The sequence below is a fragment of the Ipomoea nil genome, unplaced genomic scaffold (assembly GCF_001879475.1).
Source record: "Ipomoea nil cultivar Tokyo-kokei standard unplaced genomic scaffold, Asagao_1.1 scaffold3195, whole genome shotgun sequence".
Lineage (NCBI taxonomy): Eukaryota > Viridiplantae > Streptophyta > Magnoliopsida > Solanales > Convolvulaceae > Ipomoea > Ipomoea nil.
The window spans coordinates 2571007-2589864 of NW_017619623.1; the positions used below are offsets into that span (position 1 = coordinate 2571007).

At 37.0% G+C, this 18858-nt stretch overlaps 1 protein-coding gene across 1 annotated transcript; it reads left to right on the forward strand.

The window, feature by feature from the left end:
- The first annotated feature begins 15415 nt into the window (after positions 1-15415).
- On the forward strand, positions 15416-16642 carry LOC109168256 (small ubiquitin-related modifier 2-like). The gene is made up of 4 exons (XM_019317289.1): positions 15416-15640; positions 15934-15984; positions 16074-16223; positions 16355-16642. The coding sequence occupies exons 2-4, from the start codon at positions 15937-15939 to the stop codon at positions 16424-16426; spliced, it is 270 nt and encodes an 89-aa protein (XP_019172834.1). The 5' UTR covers positions 15416-15640; positions 15934-15936; the 3' UTR covers positions 16427-16642.
- The last annotated feature ends 2216 nt before the right edge of the window (positions 16643-18858 follow it).

The window sequence follows — 18858 nt, forward strand, 5'->3', positions numbered from 1 at the left end:
CATTAGGTGCCAATCGGAGTTCGTTTGATATAATATTTTATACTAGAATACCCAAAAAACATAAACATCTGTTTTGTAAAAACATTTGGTGACCTTTTCAGAAATGGCTCAGAACATGTGGAGGTCTTCTACAAGGTTTGAAATGTCCAAAGCTCAAATTTGGTGTCAATTGAAGTTCGTTTGATACCATATTTTTGACCAGAATACTGAGAAAACATAGACTTGTTTTGCAAAAATATTTGGTGACCTTGTCTGAAATGGCTCAAAATTAGTGTAAGTCTTCTACCTGGGTTGGAATTTCCATAGATTAAATTTGGTGCCAATCGGAGTTCGTTTGATCTCATATTTTAGACCAGAAGACCTAGATAAATTAAACATATGTTTTTTAATAATAATTGGTGACCTTTCAAAAATGACTCAAAACTTGTGGAAGTCATCTACAACGGTTGAAATGTCTATAGCTCAAATTTGATGTCAATCGGAGTACGTTTGATACCTTATTTTAGACCAGAAGACCCAGAAAACTTATAGACTTGTTTTGTAAAAATATTTGGTGACCTTTTCTTAAATGGCTCAAAACTTGTGGAAGTCTTCTACCGAATGCCCATAGCTCAAATTTGGTGCCAATCGGAGTTTGATTGATATCATATTTTAGACCAGAAGACCCAAACAACTTAAACATGTGTTTTATAAAAATATTTGGTGACCTTTTCAAAAATGACTCAAAACTTGTGGAAGTCTTCTTCAATAGTTGAAATGTTCATAGCTCAAATTTGATTCAAATCGGAGTTCGTTTGATACCTTATTTTAGACGATAAGACATAGAAAACTGAAAGACTTGTTTTGTAAATATATTTGGTGACCTTTTCCTAATTGGCTCAAAACTTGTGGAAGCCTTCTACCATGGTTGGAATCTCCATAGCTCAAATTTGTTGCCAATCGGAGTTCGTTTGATATCATATTTTAGACCTGAAGACCCTGAAAACTTAAACATGTATTTTGAAAAAATATTGGATAACATTTTCACAAATGGCTCAAAACTTGTGCAAGTCTTCTAATAGGGTAGAAATGTCCACAGCTCAAATTTGGTGCCAATCAGAGTTCGTTTGACCAAACTTTAGATTAGAAGACCTAGAAAACTTAAAGACGTGATTTTGTAAAACTATTAGGAGACCTTTAATTTTCATAAATGTCTCAAAACTTGTGGAAGTCTTATACTAGGGTTGAAATGTCCATAGCTCAAATTTGGTGCCAATAGGAGTTCGTTTGATATCACAATTTATACCGCAAGACCTGAAAACTTAATGACGTGTTTTGTAAAAATATTGGGTGACCTTTTCATAAAAGGATAAAAACTTGTGGAAGTCTTCTACCAGGGTTGGAAAGTACATATCTCAAATTTGGTGCCGATCAGAGTTCATTTGATATCATATTTTACACCAGAAGACCCAGAAAACTGAAAGACGTGTTTTGTAAAAATATGGGTGATCTTTTCATAAATGGCTCAAAACATGTGGAAGTCTTCTTCCAGGGTTGGAATGTCAATAGCTCAAATTTGGTGTCAATCGTAGTTCGTTTTGTAACACCCCGAAATTTTAAAACTTTAGATACTTATATAATGAAGGTAAATTCTTATAAAATCCCAAAACATAATATAATAGAGCACGGGGTGCTATGCCACACCTGGGCTAGAGAACCCAGGTGCACAGGCCAACTAACTAATATCCTCGATAATGTAAATACATAAGCATGGCACGCAGGCCGAAGGGGAAAACTATCTACTCTACGCTCCAAATCTCTAGCGCGCTCCAGTGTCTACTTCTCTGTGCCTGAAAGCCAAATATATCTGTTCAGCGAGAGATGCTGGTAACCTATTCCAACGCGTTGAAATACATTATAGATAGTTATATATAGATATACGAAAACCATTTTGAAGCAGGAAGATATATACTTAGGAGACACTAGTTTTAAAACCAAGGATAGACTCGACAGATAGGGATAAGCACATTCAACAGTTAAAATTATGCATATAGAGATACTAGCATATATCCTATGGTCACAGATTCACTTCATCTCATTCATATCATCATCCCAATTCGTATCTCATCACACACAAGCACACTTTGGTGGCGCCACAGGACCAATCGCATGCCCATACATGAGGGTCAGCGCATATAGCTCTAACACGGCCCCGCAGCACCCTGCCTCATATCGCAATACGAAGGGGTCGATCGCAACCGACCGATGAACCGCAGCTCATCATAATGTTTGATCGCAACTAAACAGTGGACCGCAGCCCAAGAGTGATCATCTGACCGCAGCCAGGAATATGAACCGCAGCTCATGTAAAATGTTTGATCGCAACCAAACGGTGGACCGCAGCCCAAGAGTGTAATTCTGACCGCAGCCAGCTTCTGAACCGCAGCCCAGGAATAACCAATTTGATCACGACCAAATTGGGGTACATAGCAAGCACATGCAACCCATATTAACATATTGGGAAAGGGGAGAAAACGTATAATGAAACCTATGCGTGGTCATCCACATACTAGGAATAATCCTAAGGGGTTCAATTCAACTAGCATGCGATATATATAAGACTCATTTATCCTACGAATGTTACCCGAAACATCAAACTAGACTTTAGGCACGATAAACGAAGTCTGTTGGGACACCACGAGGGTCGAGGAAACATCAAACGGGGAAGCCGGAGTCCAGAAGGGGGCAATTTCCAGCGGGTAGCCGGTGGGTGGTGGACCACCCGCCGGCGTTAGGTCTCCGGGTAGCGGGTGCCCGGCGGGCAGTTGCCTGCCCGCCGGCTGCCCGCTGTCGACGACGTCTTTCTCCGGCAGCGGGTAGGTGGTGCGTCCCCCTACCCCCACCTACCCCCCACTGACTCTTCATCAAAATAAACGTCCCGAGATCCGTTGTGGAACCCGAAACCATGCTTAGACACTTTTAAACGCAATTGATGACACCACGTATACAATTAACGGATCAAAAGCAAGAATCATATAGCACATATCCTATCATGACTTCTAAACATAATCAACACCCGAACATGCGAAATCCCACCCAATTATATCAAAATAACACAATACGAAATTCCCAATTTTAACCTAGGGCTCTAATCATATTCAAATCAATAAAATCATAGTTCATCTTTTAATTGCCAAAACTTCAAGATTCATCAAGAACATCACATAATCATCAAGAACCTCTTATCATCATCAAGATCATCAAGATCACACATAAAATCATCTCACAATCATCAAGAACATATCATCAATATCAAAAACGATTCATTAAGACACAAGTATAGAGAGGAGGCCAAAGAAGATAATTATAGCAAGGAAAATAGGTTTTGTTGAGACATGGGTTACCTCTTTAGCCTTAATTAATTTCCTTGGCTATGAAGGGTCTTTCTTCAAGATTCCTTCTTTCTTGATTTCTCCTAGGGGGATTCTTGGAACTTCTTGTGTGGTGAGGGATTATTGTGGTGTGGGTTCTAGGTGCCTCCTATGCCCCCTATTTATATACCTAAGAGTCCCTAATTAGGGTTAGTTTTATTCCTTCTAGAACTAGGGGATTGGGTTTAGGAATAAGGGCCCATGGGCTATGGTGGGCCTTTTCTTAATTAATTATTGGAATTTAGTCCTTTCTTTTGGGTAATTGATTAAATGATTAATTGGTTTTAGGGGCCGTAACACGGGGTGTTACACGTTTGATATCATATTTTACATCGCAAAGCCTGAAAACTTAAAGATGTGTTTTGTAAAAATATTTGGTGACCTTTTCTGGAAGTCTACTTCCAGCGTTGGAACCTCCATAGCTCAAATTTGGTGCCAATCGGAGTTCGTTTGTTATCATATTTTATACGGGAATACCCAGAAAACTAAAACATGTGTTTTGTAAAAATATTTGGTGACCTTTTCCGAAATTGCTCAAAAATTGTGGAAGTCTTCCACAAGGGTTGAAATGTCCAAAGCTCAAATTTGGTGCCAAAAAGTAGTTCGTTTAATACTATATTTTAGATTTTCCAGAACACCCTGAAAACATAAAGACGTGTTTTATAAAAATATAGGGTGACATTTTCAGAAATGGTTCAAAACTTGTGGAAGTCTTCTACCATGGTTAGAATGTCCATAGCTCAAATTTGGTGCCAATCGGAGTTCGTTTGATATCATATTTTAGACTGGAAGACCTACATAACTTAAACACGTGTTTTGTAAAATTATTGGGTGACCATTTCATAAATGGCTCAAAACTTGTGGATGTCTTCTACCAGGGTGGGAATGTACATATCTCAAATTTGGTGTCGATCGGAGTTCATTTGATATCATATTTAGATCAGAAAACCCAAAAAACTTAAAGAAGTGATTTGTAAAAATATTGGGTGACCTTTTCATAAATGTCTCAAAACACGTGGAAGTCTTCTACCAGGGTTAGAATGTCAATAACTCAAATTTGGTTCCAATCGGAGTTCGTTTGATACCATATTTTACACCGCAAAGCCCGAAAACTTAATAACGTATTTTGTAAAAATATTGGGTGACCTTTTCTGAAATGGCTCAATACTTGTGGAAGTCTTCTTCCAGGGTTGGAACGTCCATAGCTCAAATTTGCTGCCAATCGGAGTTCGTTTGATATCATTTTTTATACTAGAAGGCCCAGAAAACTTAAATATGTGTTTTGTAAAAATATTTGGTGACCTTTTAAGAAAAGGTTCAAAACTTGCGGAAGTCTTCTACAAGGGTTTGAAATTTCCAAAGCTCAAATTTGGTGCCAATCAAAGTTTGTTTGATACCATATTTTTTACTAGAATATATATATATATATATATATATATATATATATATATATATATATATATATATATATATATATGTATGTATATATATATATAATAGTTATACACGCGTATTACGCGATTGAGTTAATGCCCAATGTTTATAATTAAAGAAATATTTGAAAGTATTTCAATGCAAGATTATATATGAGAAGTTCATACAAAAGTAATTTAATGTCGAATTTGTTTATTTAAATATGACTTCCACAAGTTTTGAGCCATTTCTGAAAAGGTCACCAAATATTTTTACTAAACACGTGTTTTTGTTTTCAGGGTCTTCTGGTATAAAATATGATATCAAACGAAATCCGATTGGCACCAAATTTCAGCTATGGAAGTTCCAACCCTGGAACAACACTTCCACAAGTATTAAGCCATTTAAAAAAGGTCACCCAATATTTTTGCAAAACACGTCTTTAAGTTTTCAGGCTTTGCGGTGTAAAATATGATATCAAACGAACTCCAATTGGCACCAAATTTGAGATATTGACATTCCAACCCTGGTAGAAAACTTCCACATGTTTTGAGCCATTTCTAAAAAGGTAACCCTATATTTTAAAAAAACACGTCTTTAAGTTTTCTAGGTCTTCAGATCTAAATATGATATCAAATGAACTCTGATCGGCACCAAATTTGAGATATGTACATTCCAACCCTGGTAGAAGACTTCCACAAGTTTTGAGCCATTTATGAAAAGGTCACCCAATATTTTTGCAAAACACGTCTTTAAGTTTTTAGGTCTTGCGGTGTAAAATATGATGTCAAATGAACTCCGATTGGCACCAAATTTAGGCTATGGACATTTCAACCCTTGTAGAAGACTTCCACAAGTTTTGAGCCATTTATTAAAAGGTCACCCAATAATTTTACAAAACACGCCTTTAAGTTTTCTAGGGATTCCAATCTAAAGTATGGTCAAACAAACTCGAATTAGCACCAAATTTTAGCTATACACATTCCAACCCTGGTAGAAGACTTCCACATGTTTTTAGCAATTTCTGAAAAGGTCACCCAATATTTTTTCAAAACACGTTTTTATGTTTTCTGGATTTTCCGATCTAAAATATGGTATCAATCGAACTCTGATTGGCACCAGACTTGAGCTATGGACATTCCAACCCTAGTAGAAGACTTCCACAAGTTTTGAGCCATTTCTGAAAAAAGTCACCCAACATTTTTACAAAACACGTCCTTAAGTTTTCAGGTCTTGCGGTGTTAAATATGATATCAAATGAACTCCGATTGGCACAGATTTTGAGCTATGGACATTTAACCCCTGTTAGAAGACTTGCACAAGTTTTGAGCCATTTAAGAAAAGTTAACCATATATTTTTACAATACAAGTCATTAAGTGTTCTTGGTCTTCGGGTCTTAAATATGGTATCAAACGAACTCCGATTAGCACAAAATTTGAGCTATGGACATTTCAACCCTTGTAGAAGAATTCCACAAGTTTTGAGCCATTTTTGAAAAGGTCACCAAATATTTTTAAAAAACACTTGTTTAAGTTTTATGGTTCTTCTGGTATAAAATATGATATCAAACGAACTCCGATTGGCTCCAAATTTGATATATGGACGTTCCAACCTTGGAAGAAGACTTCCACAAGGATTGAGCCATTTCCGAAAAGGTCACACAATATTTTTACAAAATACGTCTTTAAGTTTTCAGGCTTTGCGGTGTAAAATATGATATCAGATGAACTCCGATTGACACCAAATTTGAGCTAATGACATTCCAACCCTAGTAGAAGACTTCCACATGTTTTGAGCCATTTCTGAAATGGTCACCCAATATTTTTACCAAACACGTCTTTAAGTTTTCTAGGTCTTCTGGTCTAAAATATGATATCAAATGAACTCCGATCGGCACCAAATTTGAGATATGTACATTCCAACCCTGGTATAAGACTTCTACAAGTTTTGAGTCATTTATGAAAAGGTCACCCAAAAATTTTACAAAGCACGTCTTTAAGTTTTGTAGGTCTTCCAGTCTAAATCATGATATCCAACGAACTCCGATTGGCACCAAATTTGAGCTATGGACGTTTTAACCCTTGAAGAAGACTTCCACAAGTATTGAGCCATTTCAGAAAAGGTCACCCATTATGTTTACAGAAAACGTCTTTAAGTTTTTAGGTCTTGCGGTGTAAAATATGATATCAAACGAACTCTGATTGGCATCAAAGTTGAGCTATTGGAATTCCAGTCCTGGTAGAAGACTTCCACAAGTTTTGAACCATTTCTGAAAAGGTCAACCAATATTTTTACAAAACACGTCTTTAAGTTTTCAGGTCTTGCGCTGTAAAATATGATATCAAATGAACTCTTATTGGCACAAAATTTGAGCTATGGACTTCAACCCTGTTAGAAGACTTGCACAAGTTTTGACGAATTTCTGAAAAGGTTACCTAATATTTTTACAAAATACATGTCTAAGTTTTCTGGGTCTACAGGTCTAAAATATGATATCAAACGAACTCTGATTGGCACCAAATTTGAGATATGGACATTCCAACTATGGTAGAAAACTTCCTAAAGTTTTGAGCCATTTAAGAAATGGTCACCAAATATTTTTACAAAAAAGTCTTTAAGTTTTCTAGGTCTTTTGGTCTAAAATATGGTATCAAACGAACTCCGATTGGCAACAAATTTGAGCTTGGACATTTCAACACCTTTAGAAGACTTCTACAAGTTTTGAGCCATTTCAGAAAAGGTCACTAAATATTTTTTTTTTAAAAATACTTATTTAAGTTTTCTAGCTCTTCTGGTCTAAAATATGGTATCAAACAAACTCCGATTGGCACCAAATTTGAGCTTGGTCATTTCAAAACTTGTAGAAGAATTCTACAAGTTTAGAGCCATTTCTGAAATGGTCACCAAATATTTTAAAAAAACACTTGTTTAAGTTTTCTGGGTCTTCTTGTTTAAAATATGATATCAAACGAACTTCGATTGGCACCAAATTTGAGCTATGGACATTCGGTAGAAGACTTCCACAAGTTTTGAGCCATTAAAGAAAAAGGTCACCAAATAATTTTACAAAACAAGTCTTTAAGTTTTCTAGGTCTTCTGATCTAAAATAAGGTATCAAACGAACTACGATTGGCACCAAATTTGAGTTATGGACATTTCAACCCATGTAGAAGACTTCCACAAGTTTTGAATCATTACTGAAAAGGTCACCAAATATTTTTAAAAAATATATGTAAGTTTTCTGGGTCTTCTGATCTAACATATGATATCAAACGAACTCCGATTGGCACCAAATTTGAGCTATGGACATTTCAACCCACGTAGAAGACTTCCACAAGTTTTGAGTCATTTCAGGAAAGGTCATCAAATATTTTTGCAAAACAAGTCTTTAAGTTTTATGGGTATTTTGGTCTAAAATATGGTATCAAACGAACTCCAATTGGCACCAAATTCGAGCTTTGGGCATTTCAACCCTTGTAGAAGACTACCACAAGTTTTGAGCCATTTCTGAAATGGTCACCAAATATTTTAAAAAAACACTTGTTTAAGTTTTCTGGGTCTTCTTGTTTAAAATATGATATCAAACGAACTACGATTGGCACCAAATTTGAGCTATGGACATTCGGTAGAAGACTTCCACAAGTTTTGAGCCATTAAAGAAAAAGGTCACCAAATAATTTTACAAAACAAGTCTTTAAGTTTTCTAGGGCTTCTGATCTAAAATAAGGTATCAAACGAACTACGATTGGCACCAAATTTGAGTTATGGACATTTCAACCCATGTAGAAGACTTCCACAAGTTTTGAATCATTACTGAAAAGGTCACCAAATATTTTTTAAAAATATATTTAAGTTTTCTGGGTCTTCTGGTCTAACATATGATATCAAACGAACTCCGATTGGCACCAAATTTGAGCTATGGACATTTCAACCCATGTAGAAGACTTCCACAAGTTTTGAGTCATTTCAGGAAAGCTCATCAAATATTTTTGCAAAACAAGTCTTTAAGTTTTATGGGTATTCTGGTCTAAAATATGGTATCAAATGAACTCCAATTGGCACCAAATTCGAGCTTTGGGCATTTCAACCCTTGTAGAAGACTACCACAAGTTTTGAGCCATTTCTGAAATGGTCACCAAATATTTTTACAAAACACATGTTTTAGTTTTTTGCGTCTTCTAGAACCAAATATGATATCAAACCAACTCCGATTGGCACCAAATTTGAGCTATGGACATTCGGTTGAAGACTTCCATAAGTTTTGAGCCATTTAAGAAAAGGTCACCAAATATTTTTACAAAACAAGTCTATAAGTTTTCTTGGTCTTCTGGTCCAAAATAAGATATCAAAGGAACTCAGATTGACAACAAAATTGATCTATGGACATTTCATCCCTTGCTGAAGACTTGCACAAGTTTTGAGCCATTTCAGAAAAGGTCACCAAATATTTTTGCAAAAACAAATTGCACTTTTGGTCCTGTGACTATTAGGGTACTGATAATTTGAGTGCGTGACTTTCAAAACTCTCAATTTAAACCTTTAACTATGTAATTATTAGCAGATTTGGTCCTGCCGGCCAAATTGCCCGCCAATTTTGGCCGGAAAATTTAAAACTATTTTTAATTATTTAATTATGAGGGCAAATTGGTCATTTTAGAGTATTCTTCTTCACTCCTTTCAGATGTTGGGAGTTCTTCGTCTTCCTTCTTGCAACGACCATCGGAAAAGAAAAAAAATGGGAGTTCTTCGTCTTCCTGGTAGCGGTGGCAGTGATGACCTGGTATATATCCAGAGTTACGGAGCCCCAGCTCTTCTTGTTTTCGATGTGAACCAGAAACAATGGAGGTGGTCAGTGAAATGCCCCGTGTCGAAGAGGTTTCCTCTTCAGCTCTTTACTGGCTTCTGCTTTGAATCAAGGCTTGAAGTCACGCCCTAACTTGATGATGTGATGGACTGAGGTGTATCATAATGTCTTGATTTTGCAATCTGTTACCCTCATTTATATATTTTTATCCAAGGAGTTTTGGAAAGGTTTACAGGGGGATGACTGTCTATTTATGAAAATGGGAAACAGATTATTATTATTATTGATTATTGATTATTGATGTGATATGGATTACGGTAGTATGTTAATAAGTTAGCATAGGAGGTTTGAATGTGGCGCTTCTGGAAAAGGCTTCAAAGTCACCGGGAATGGCAGGCAAAAGGCTTCAAAGTCACCGGCTCCGTTTGCGACCAGTCGTCCAGGGAACAGAGGTTACTCGATCAAAACAAAGCAACTAACACGATAATGTCGACCGTTATAGACCATACGAAGTTAAGGATAGCAGTGGTGGTAGTGGACGACGGAGACGGCGGAGGCATGGCAATTGAAGGTGAGGGAACGGCCGTGGCGGCGGCACTGGACACCGGAGAAGCGGCGAAAATAGGGGACGACTCAGCTTCTACGGCGGAGGTTGGCGATGGCGATGGAGTCGCAACGAGAGGAGAGGGAACTGGGGTCGGTGGCTCTGCTGCGGAATACGGCGATGGAGCGGCGGCGGAACTCGGTGCAGGGGATTGAGCAAGAAGGAAGACGAAGAACTCCCATTTTTTTTCTTTTCCGATCGTCGTTGCAAGAAGGAAGACGAAGTACTCCCAACATCTGAAGGAAGTGAAGAAGACTCTAAAATGACCAATTTTCCCTCATAATTAAATAATTAAAAATAGTTTTAATTTTTCCGGCCAAAATTGGCCGGCAATTTGGCCGGCAGGACCAAATCTGCTAATAATTACATAGTTAAAGGTTTAGATTGAAAGTTTTGAAAGTCTCGTACTCAAATTATCAGTACCCTAATAGTCACAGGACCAAAAGTGGAATTTGTTCTATATATATATATATATATATATATATATATATATATATATATATATATATATATATATATATATATATATATATATATATATATATATATATATATATATATATATATATATATAGCAGCGGTGTCGCTAGGGGTTATCGCTGGTCACTAACTAATTTTTGGGTTTTGTTGTATCGAAATACAATGTTGATAAGTTTAATTATTACTTCAAAAAGTTAGTTTTAAAAAAAAAAAAAAAAAAAAAAAAAAAAACCAAAACCAATATATTATTAATTCAAATGCTCAATACAACGGAATAAAAGATAACCAAATTAAAGGACCATTTTGAGAGTGAACAGCCCGTGCAAAAGCATGAGCGACTTTGTTCATTGATATAGAAATAAACTTAATAACCACGATCTTAAAGTGTCGTTGATAAGCTCGGCATTCGGAAATAACACAACCTGCAAAGGAGAAATCCAGTGTAGAGCCGTTAAGAGAATTACAGATTGTCTTGCAATAAATAAAATCGGGACCTTCGTAAATCTTCTTTCCTTAACCCAAGATAGAGCTTTCTTTACCGTCATTGCCTCCACTAAGTGAGCATCGTTTAAGCTTCGAAGAGAGCCATTCCTAGCTGCCACAAAACCACCATTGTTATCCTAAATAAGAATGCCATAGCTAGCTTGCCCAGTTTCAAGGAATACGGCTGCATCCACATAAACAGCCACCATATCCGCCGGAATAGATACACTGTTAGCCAAGAGATTTACGTGGGTTGTTGCACTATGAACCTCCATCATCCCTTGCTGCCATTCCTCCACAATACGGTGAACTTCCAATTTAATTTGCACAGGATGCCACGTTTTCTGATTCCAAACCACCTCATTTCTTTCACGCCAAATGCACCAGCAAATGGCGATACACTTCAGCTTACTGATCACATCATCAAGAGCAAGTTGCCCTGAAAGCCACGCAACAAAGTCCTCATTAGCAGCAGGAAGAGAACATATCATAAGATCTTGCCAGAGAGGAACCACCTGCATGCACTCACACATCAAATGGAGTAAAGATTCTGGGTGCTGTTGACAGAGGTAACGTAGATCAGAGGACACAATATATCCACATCCTCTGTGAATGCAATGCTGTCAAATTACAATCATTATTGTGTGGACCATGGTCCATACAAGTTGTGTGGACCATATTTTGTATACTGTAAAATAATGTACATTCAGTATAAAAATTATGTAGATTTAGTACAAAAATAATGTACATTGTACTCAGGAGATGTATATTATTTTTGTACTGAGTGTACATTATATTGTATAATGTACATTTAGCACAAAAATAATGTACATTTAGTATATTAAAAATGAACTTTTTGTTATGGTGCACATAACACTATGTAGACCATGGTCCACACAATAATTTGCCGTCAAAGTAGGGATGACACAATGCACACAATCCCATACAAAATTTTTAATGTTCGGTGGGATCTTCAAGTTCCAAATATCACGCCACACAAGTTTGGAGACCTAATTCACTTTTTGAGTAAAAATTCGGTAGTCTATTTATATTTTTTTTCCTATAATGATAAGATAATAAAACTTACTTTTAAAAGGGGAGGAAATTACAAAGGTAATGTGTACAAAGCCTCAGAATGCTCTAAGGGGGGGTTTGGTTCACGAAATCTTGGATTACCCCAGGTAATAGGATTACCTCCTGGATTGTAATGTGAGATTTTGGGAATGTAAGATTACCTTGTGTGTTTGGTTTGGATGGTGTAATATAATATTACCTTGTTTGGTTCAAGGTTATATAGATCAATTTACAATAATGCCCTCAATAATATATATATATATATATATATATATATATATATATATATATATATATATATATATATATGTGTGTGTGTGTGTGTGTGTGTGTGTGTGTGTGTGTGTGTGTGTGTGTTTATTTATATCTATGAATGTATATCAAAACTTAAATATTAAAAAAAAAACTAAATATATAAATATACACATGTATATTTAATTATATAAACATATATTATATTAATTTCATTATTATTATTATTATTATTATTATTGTTATTATTATTATTATTATTATATAAGGATTAGTTAATAAGGGCAAAGTTGAAATAATTCAAGGTAATTTAAGATTATCTAAAAAAAATGGGGTAATCACATTACCTTGAAATATTATCGCCACATCAGCTTTCAGGTAATATAACTGTCACGCCCCACTTTTAGGACATGACCCGGCCGTATCGTTACGTGAAGACCTGTAACAATACGAAGCCTAACCATACATACCTCTCAGAATCTTCATAATAACACTTGAATATACAATAATTCCACAACCCAAAATGACAAAATATAATCGACTTATTCTTCCCAAAAACTCATCAAATCCACTATTAGATATTTACAATCAAGAGTAGTATGTCCAAAATGCATCACAAGCACCAAAGCCAAGCACAATGGTCTACAAAAAAACACAAAGGGTCAAAGGGAATGTCTAAATAAACAAAAATCCATGATAAGCTCCAAAAGTAGGACTAAGTCTCCAAGTTTCAAAAGTCACATTCGAGACCCCACCACTTGTGCTCGTGCTATTCACATGTCCTTAACTACTCTGAAACATGAGAAAAATACAAATAATGAGCTAATGCCCAGTAAGTGATACTCCTCTCAACCCCGGATCAAGTAGCCCCAATATAATACAAAAAGCTTTAGAGTAACAACTAGATGCAAAACTCAATCCTTAAATTATATCAAAATCATAACATACTTCCATCATACTATACACAAATTCCCAAAACGAAAAACTTTAGCTACATGGGCATCAATATTATTTCATAAAACAATACTTTCAAAAGCACCAATCATTCCTTTACATATAACTCATTGGCAACCTACAACCACCATTATATTATGTGGCACATGCCATTATCGGTATAATGGTCCAAAAAGACTCGACGATTCGGAATGAGTCAGGCTCGACGATTCAGAATGAGCCGGATGGAACGTTCCAACAAATAATTCGAAAGACTCGACGATTCGGAATGAGTCAAGCTCGACGATTCGGAATGAGCCGGATGGAACGTTCCAACAAATAATTCGAAAGACTCGACGATTCGGAATGAGTCAAGCTCGACGATTCGGAATGAGCAATTAGGAACGTTCCAAGCCAAACAAAACAAACAACAAAATGTAGGTTGCCTCATGAGTTTGATCAAATAATCAAAATAGTTCTTATAATCAATTAGCCTAATGTAGCAAAAATCATTTGCTTAAAATCACATAACAAAGTTCATATTTCCGAAATAGGTAATAAGTTTATCAAACTAAGAAATATGCAAGGTATAAACCATTCTCAAAATAATAATTTTCTTAGTACATAACTCTTTAGACATCATAGAATGGTTTATTAAACCAAAGTAATTTCAAAGGGATTGAAATGGCTTAGTTAGAAGAACTTAAGTTAATATAAGCGTGAGGTTAAGAGTTCAAATCTCACTTTAAGCAAACAACCCATTTTATAAACATATAGCATACAAGTAAAACAGCACACCAAAAATGGTAATGTTACCAGGGGGAGTTGAACACGCGACATGCAACATCTCACCAAGGCACCAACACAGCACCAACAAACCACTCCAACACCTCTACACATAGTGCCAGCTTTCAGTCCAGAATATATAAATCAAGACCCGAAACAGTTTCAGTCCAAAATACTCAACATTTCCAGGGCAAAAAAACAGAGTTTTGAAACACAGTTCCGGTAGACATTTCCAGTCCAAAAACGCAGCTCAAAACATCAATATACAACTTAAAACACAAGTTTAATTTATAGTATAGGGTAAAAATAGTTTGAGAGAAATAAACACTTACCTAAAACATCCAAATCTTAGCCATTTAGCTTGCCCAAATACTCCTTGTCAAAATCCCTAATATTTTCAAATATCAATCTTAGGGCTCCAAAGATAAACCCAACTCATAATGAGTAAAAGATAGAGGTTAAACTCACCTAGAATACCCAATATCTTAGAGATCTAAGCTTGAAGAAGATGGAGATCCAAGCTTCAAGGTCTTCCCTTCCCCTATCTCTCTCTAGTCAACTCCCCTTATCTTCTTTTAAAAGATATCTTTCTCCAAGACCAAGGGATTCCTTAATCTTTAAGGGTAGAGAAGGGTAATTTAGTAATTTTATCTAATATCAAATTTTAATAAGCTTTGACTTGTTGACCTCATTTACTAAACATATATATATATTATTTATAAGGTTGTGGGTATTACAATAACATTACTTGGTAATCTCATAACTTGAACCAAACAAGGTAATATAACACTATCAGACTCAGATGACCTAGGTAATCTAAGATGACCTGAACCAAACACTCCCTAAAAGAAAAAACCCTCCAAAAAAAAAAGAAAAAAAAAAAAAAAGAAAGAAGTAGAACGAATAATAATGTTTATTTAACTTTATTATAAACATATAAAAAATTCACTGTCGTTATAGAAGCATGAGACGTGTAGCCCTGAATCCATGAGATAAGAATTACCTTTTCAATGCTAAAATATGAGCTTGAACGGCTCATGAACTTGAAAGTTGAAATGATTTTAACGGCTAAATGTCTGCCCTTACACTGCTCTACGTACTCTCAACGTAACTTTTTTCTCTCTCTCTCTCCTCCATTTTGGTTTTGAAAGTTGAATTCAAACTGCAATTTGCTGTAAAAGAGAGTGAGAGAAAGAGCATATTTGGTGGCTTGCTGTTACTCCTTCCATCCTCAACAAGTTTCACTGGAGACATCAATTTGGTATTACTCTTTCCATTTTCCACAACCTCCACCGGAGACATTGAAGGGCAGTAGATCGGTTTGCTGCTAACTTCTTCCATCTTCGACAAGAGCCACCGGAGACGTTGAAGAGCTCGTGTTCAGTCTCGACGAACAAAAGGTAAGGAATATATATATATATATATATATATATATATATATATATATATATATATATATTTATTTATTTATTTATTTATTTATTTATTTATTTATTTTCTTTTTTTACACGAATGAACAAATGTTTTCAATTTCGTAGCTTTAAAACATACGAAACAAACAAGATTTGACTTTCATTATTAGCATTAATGTGGACCTCCAAAACTTGTGAAGCAAACATGAAACTGAAACACCCCCGGTCGGCCCTTTCTCTCTCTCTCTCTCTCTGTTTGATTTGTTTTACTGCAATATTAGGAAATGAGCGGAGACGATAGAATGATTGAGCTGTTCATCTTATTCCATCAGGTCTGTACATCTTAATATTTGATGTTCGTTTCTTTAAATTTGGGAGTGAATAATTATAGTATAGTAATTTGGTATAAATTATATTGTAGGATGGTATTCGCAGCAAAGTGAGATGTAGGCGTGACAAAATGACGAAAATTTTATTGGTAGCTTATTGTGACAAAAAACAGTTGGAGTATGGAGACATTCGGTTCCTGTATGAGGGGAAGCGCCTCCCCGTGAAGAAGACCCCGAATGAGGTATATATATATATATATATATATATATATATATATATATATATATATATATATATATATGCGTGTGGGGTGGGGGTTCATTTATACGAATTCAGAACTCTCATTTTCTGCAACTTTGAATTTGTGCATAGATGGGCATGAAAGATGGGGATGAGATCGAAGCATTTATGAATGTTCAGGGAGGAGGCCTGCTCGCCATTTGATGATTGGATTTCAACTTTCAATGCCTTTACTTGTTTTCAGTTTTCAAAAGCATGTATGTGTTTGTCCATTTTTAATTATGCTATGTATTGCCAAAAACCTCCTGGTCTAGTGACAAATTGCTCTTCTCATGGGAAACAATATTAACTAACAGAATTATTAGTATTTAAAAAAAAAATATATTCTATGTAATAAAATTGGAATTAAGGTAGGTGTAAGATGAAGTTAATTTCAAGAATAACGGTTTGACTATTCACATTTATATATTTTTATTAGGAAAAATGACATTTAGTTTCTGAGTCATTGAGTTAAAATCGTTTAGTCCTTTGATGTTGGTTTTAGGACTTTTGGGCCCAAGGAGGTCTTACGTACGCAACCGTAGTTGGTGGATTCACCGATAAATTAAAACTACTAAAAGGAAAAAATGACTATTAATCTTGCTTGTGTTGTTTGTACTGTCCGACACTTTTTGGCCGGAAAAAGCTTGCCTCTACATTCTCTAAGGGAGCCCTTTTATAGGTAGCCACCCCTTGTTAATTTAAGAGTTAATACCATCTGAGGTCCTCCGAGTATAGTGGTTTTGCCACGTTTAATCCTAAACTTTCAAATTGACCATATGTGGTCCTTCGACTTTCAAATTTAACCATCCGTGGTCCAAGTTAACCACCCATGGTCCTTCAACTATTAAATTTTAACCAACCATGGTCCTTTCAAGAGGATCGCGGCTGGTTAAATTTCGAAAGTTGAAGGACCATGTGTGGTTATTTGGACCACGAATGGTTAAATTTAAAAGTCAAATGACCACAGATGGTCAATTTGAAAGTTTAGGACTAAACGTGGCAAGACCACTGTACTCGGAGGACTTCATGTGGCATTAACTCTTAATTTAAATACAAATATCAATGCGAAATAATGGGGCTATTAAGATTAAGGGTCGTTGGGTTGCCGTTACTAGGCCTCCCCAACGGCCAGGTTGACTACGCATTACAGGCGGCCTTTAAGTGGTAACGGTCACCTGCCGGGCCGACCCTTGTCCGTGCCGACCGTCTGTCTGTGCCGACTCTTTGGACTCGGCTCCTCACTTGGCCGCGTCCTCGGGTCTTCCCCTGGCCCACGATGTAGATTCCCTTACATTCCCCTTTAGGGCCCATTACCGCAAGCCCAATCTCTGGTCCATTTCTTCCTTTCCTCTTGGGCCTTGAGCCCATTGGGTTCATACCCCATCAACTAGTCCCTCACTTTCTAGCACTGAGCCCGCTTGCTTGAGTGCGGAAAAGTACCAGGCTCTGAGAATTTTTTCTATGCAAAACATCTCTATCATCTCTACCGTTTCCCCTTTTTTCCGCCCAGACTTGATGGCCGAATCACTGCTTGATTTGTAACGATATCTCTTTGATTGCCCGTTTTTAATTCTCCCCCTCCTTCCAACTTATAAATAGAGCAAATTCTTCACTTCTTTTCCTCATTCCTTCTTGTCTTCTTTTTGCCATCCATGGGTTGCTCGAACCTAGTTGCTAAGAAGATTGATTTTGACTCTCCGGCGGGTTCTCCAACCCCTCCGGCCAAGCGAACGAAGCTTGGTAAAAAGAAGGAGATGAATGCCAAGAAGGTCACCTCTCGCAAGCGCTCCGCGGATCCTTCCACGTCGGGGTCTCGCATGGCTAAAGATGTTCCTCCTCCGAGCACCAACTCGCCTCGTCCAACTACTGCCTGGGTCACCGCTGAAGACGGCACGTCGGTGGAGGTGGCCATGCCGGAACAGATGATGTTTGAGATGACTTTTACCATCCCCTTGTACGATCCCACGGAGCCGACGACTGAGCACCTATCCGATGCCGACTATGCTTGACTCCTGGAGACCTACAACGGGGATGCTTCACAGGTTGCTCCTCCAATGATGCCGGCCTTCTGGGAGTCGATTTGTCCTTCATCGACCGGTTCGGAGTCTCTCAATGACCTATCCTTTCTGGACGACCAGTCCTTCCGTGAGAAGTGAATCGTGCAGGTTGTCGGAGTGAGCTGTCGATGCGAGTTGCTGATGTTGGCTGCTGATGCTAATGTTGGTTTTACCTTAGGAAAAACACTAGGGCTTTAAATAAAGCTTTTCCCAAATGTTCGTTATGTTTATAAGCGCCCCCCCCCCCCCCCCCCCCCATAAAATATGATTCTTCTTTTTCTTGATTCACTATCCTTTTTAATATTGCCTCTCGAATGCATTCTCAAACGTGTTGTCTACGCCCGGTATGGGCATAACGCGCCGACTCCCCTCCTTAGGATACGACCGGGGAGTCGTTCTTTTCTTTTTTTGAGCGTGGTCGACCGTATGCGACCTCCTCCTCCGAGTTCTGGCCGACAGAGCGTCCTTTTCGCTTATCTCATGACGGCTCTCAGGATCCGACAGCTTCTCTTATCCGGGTATCTTTCCATATCTATG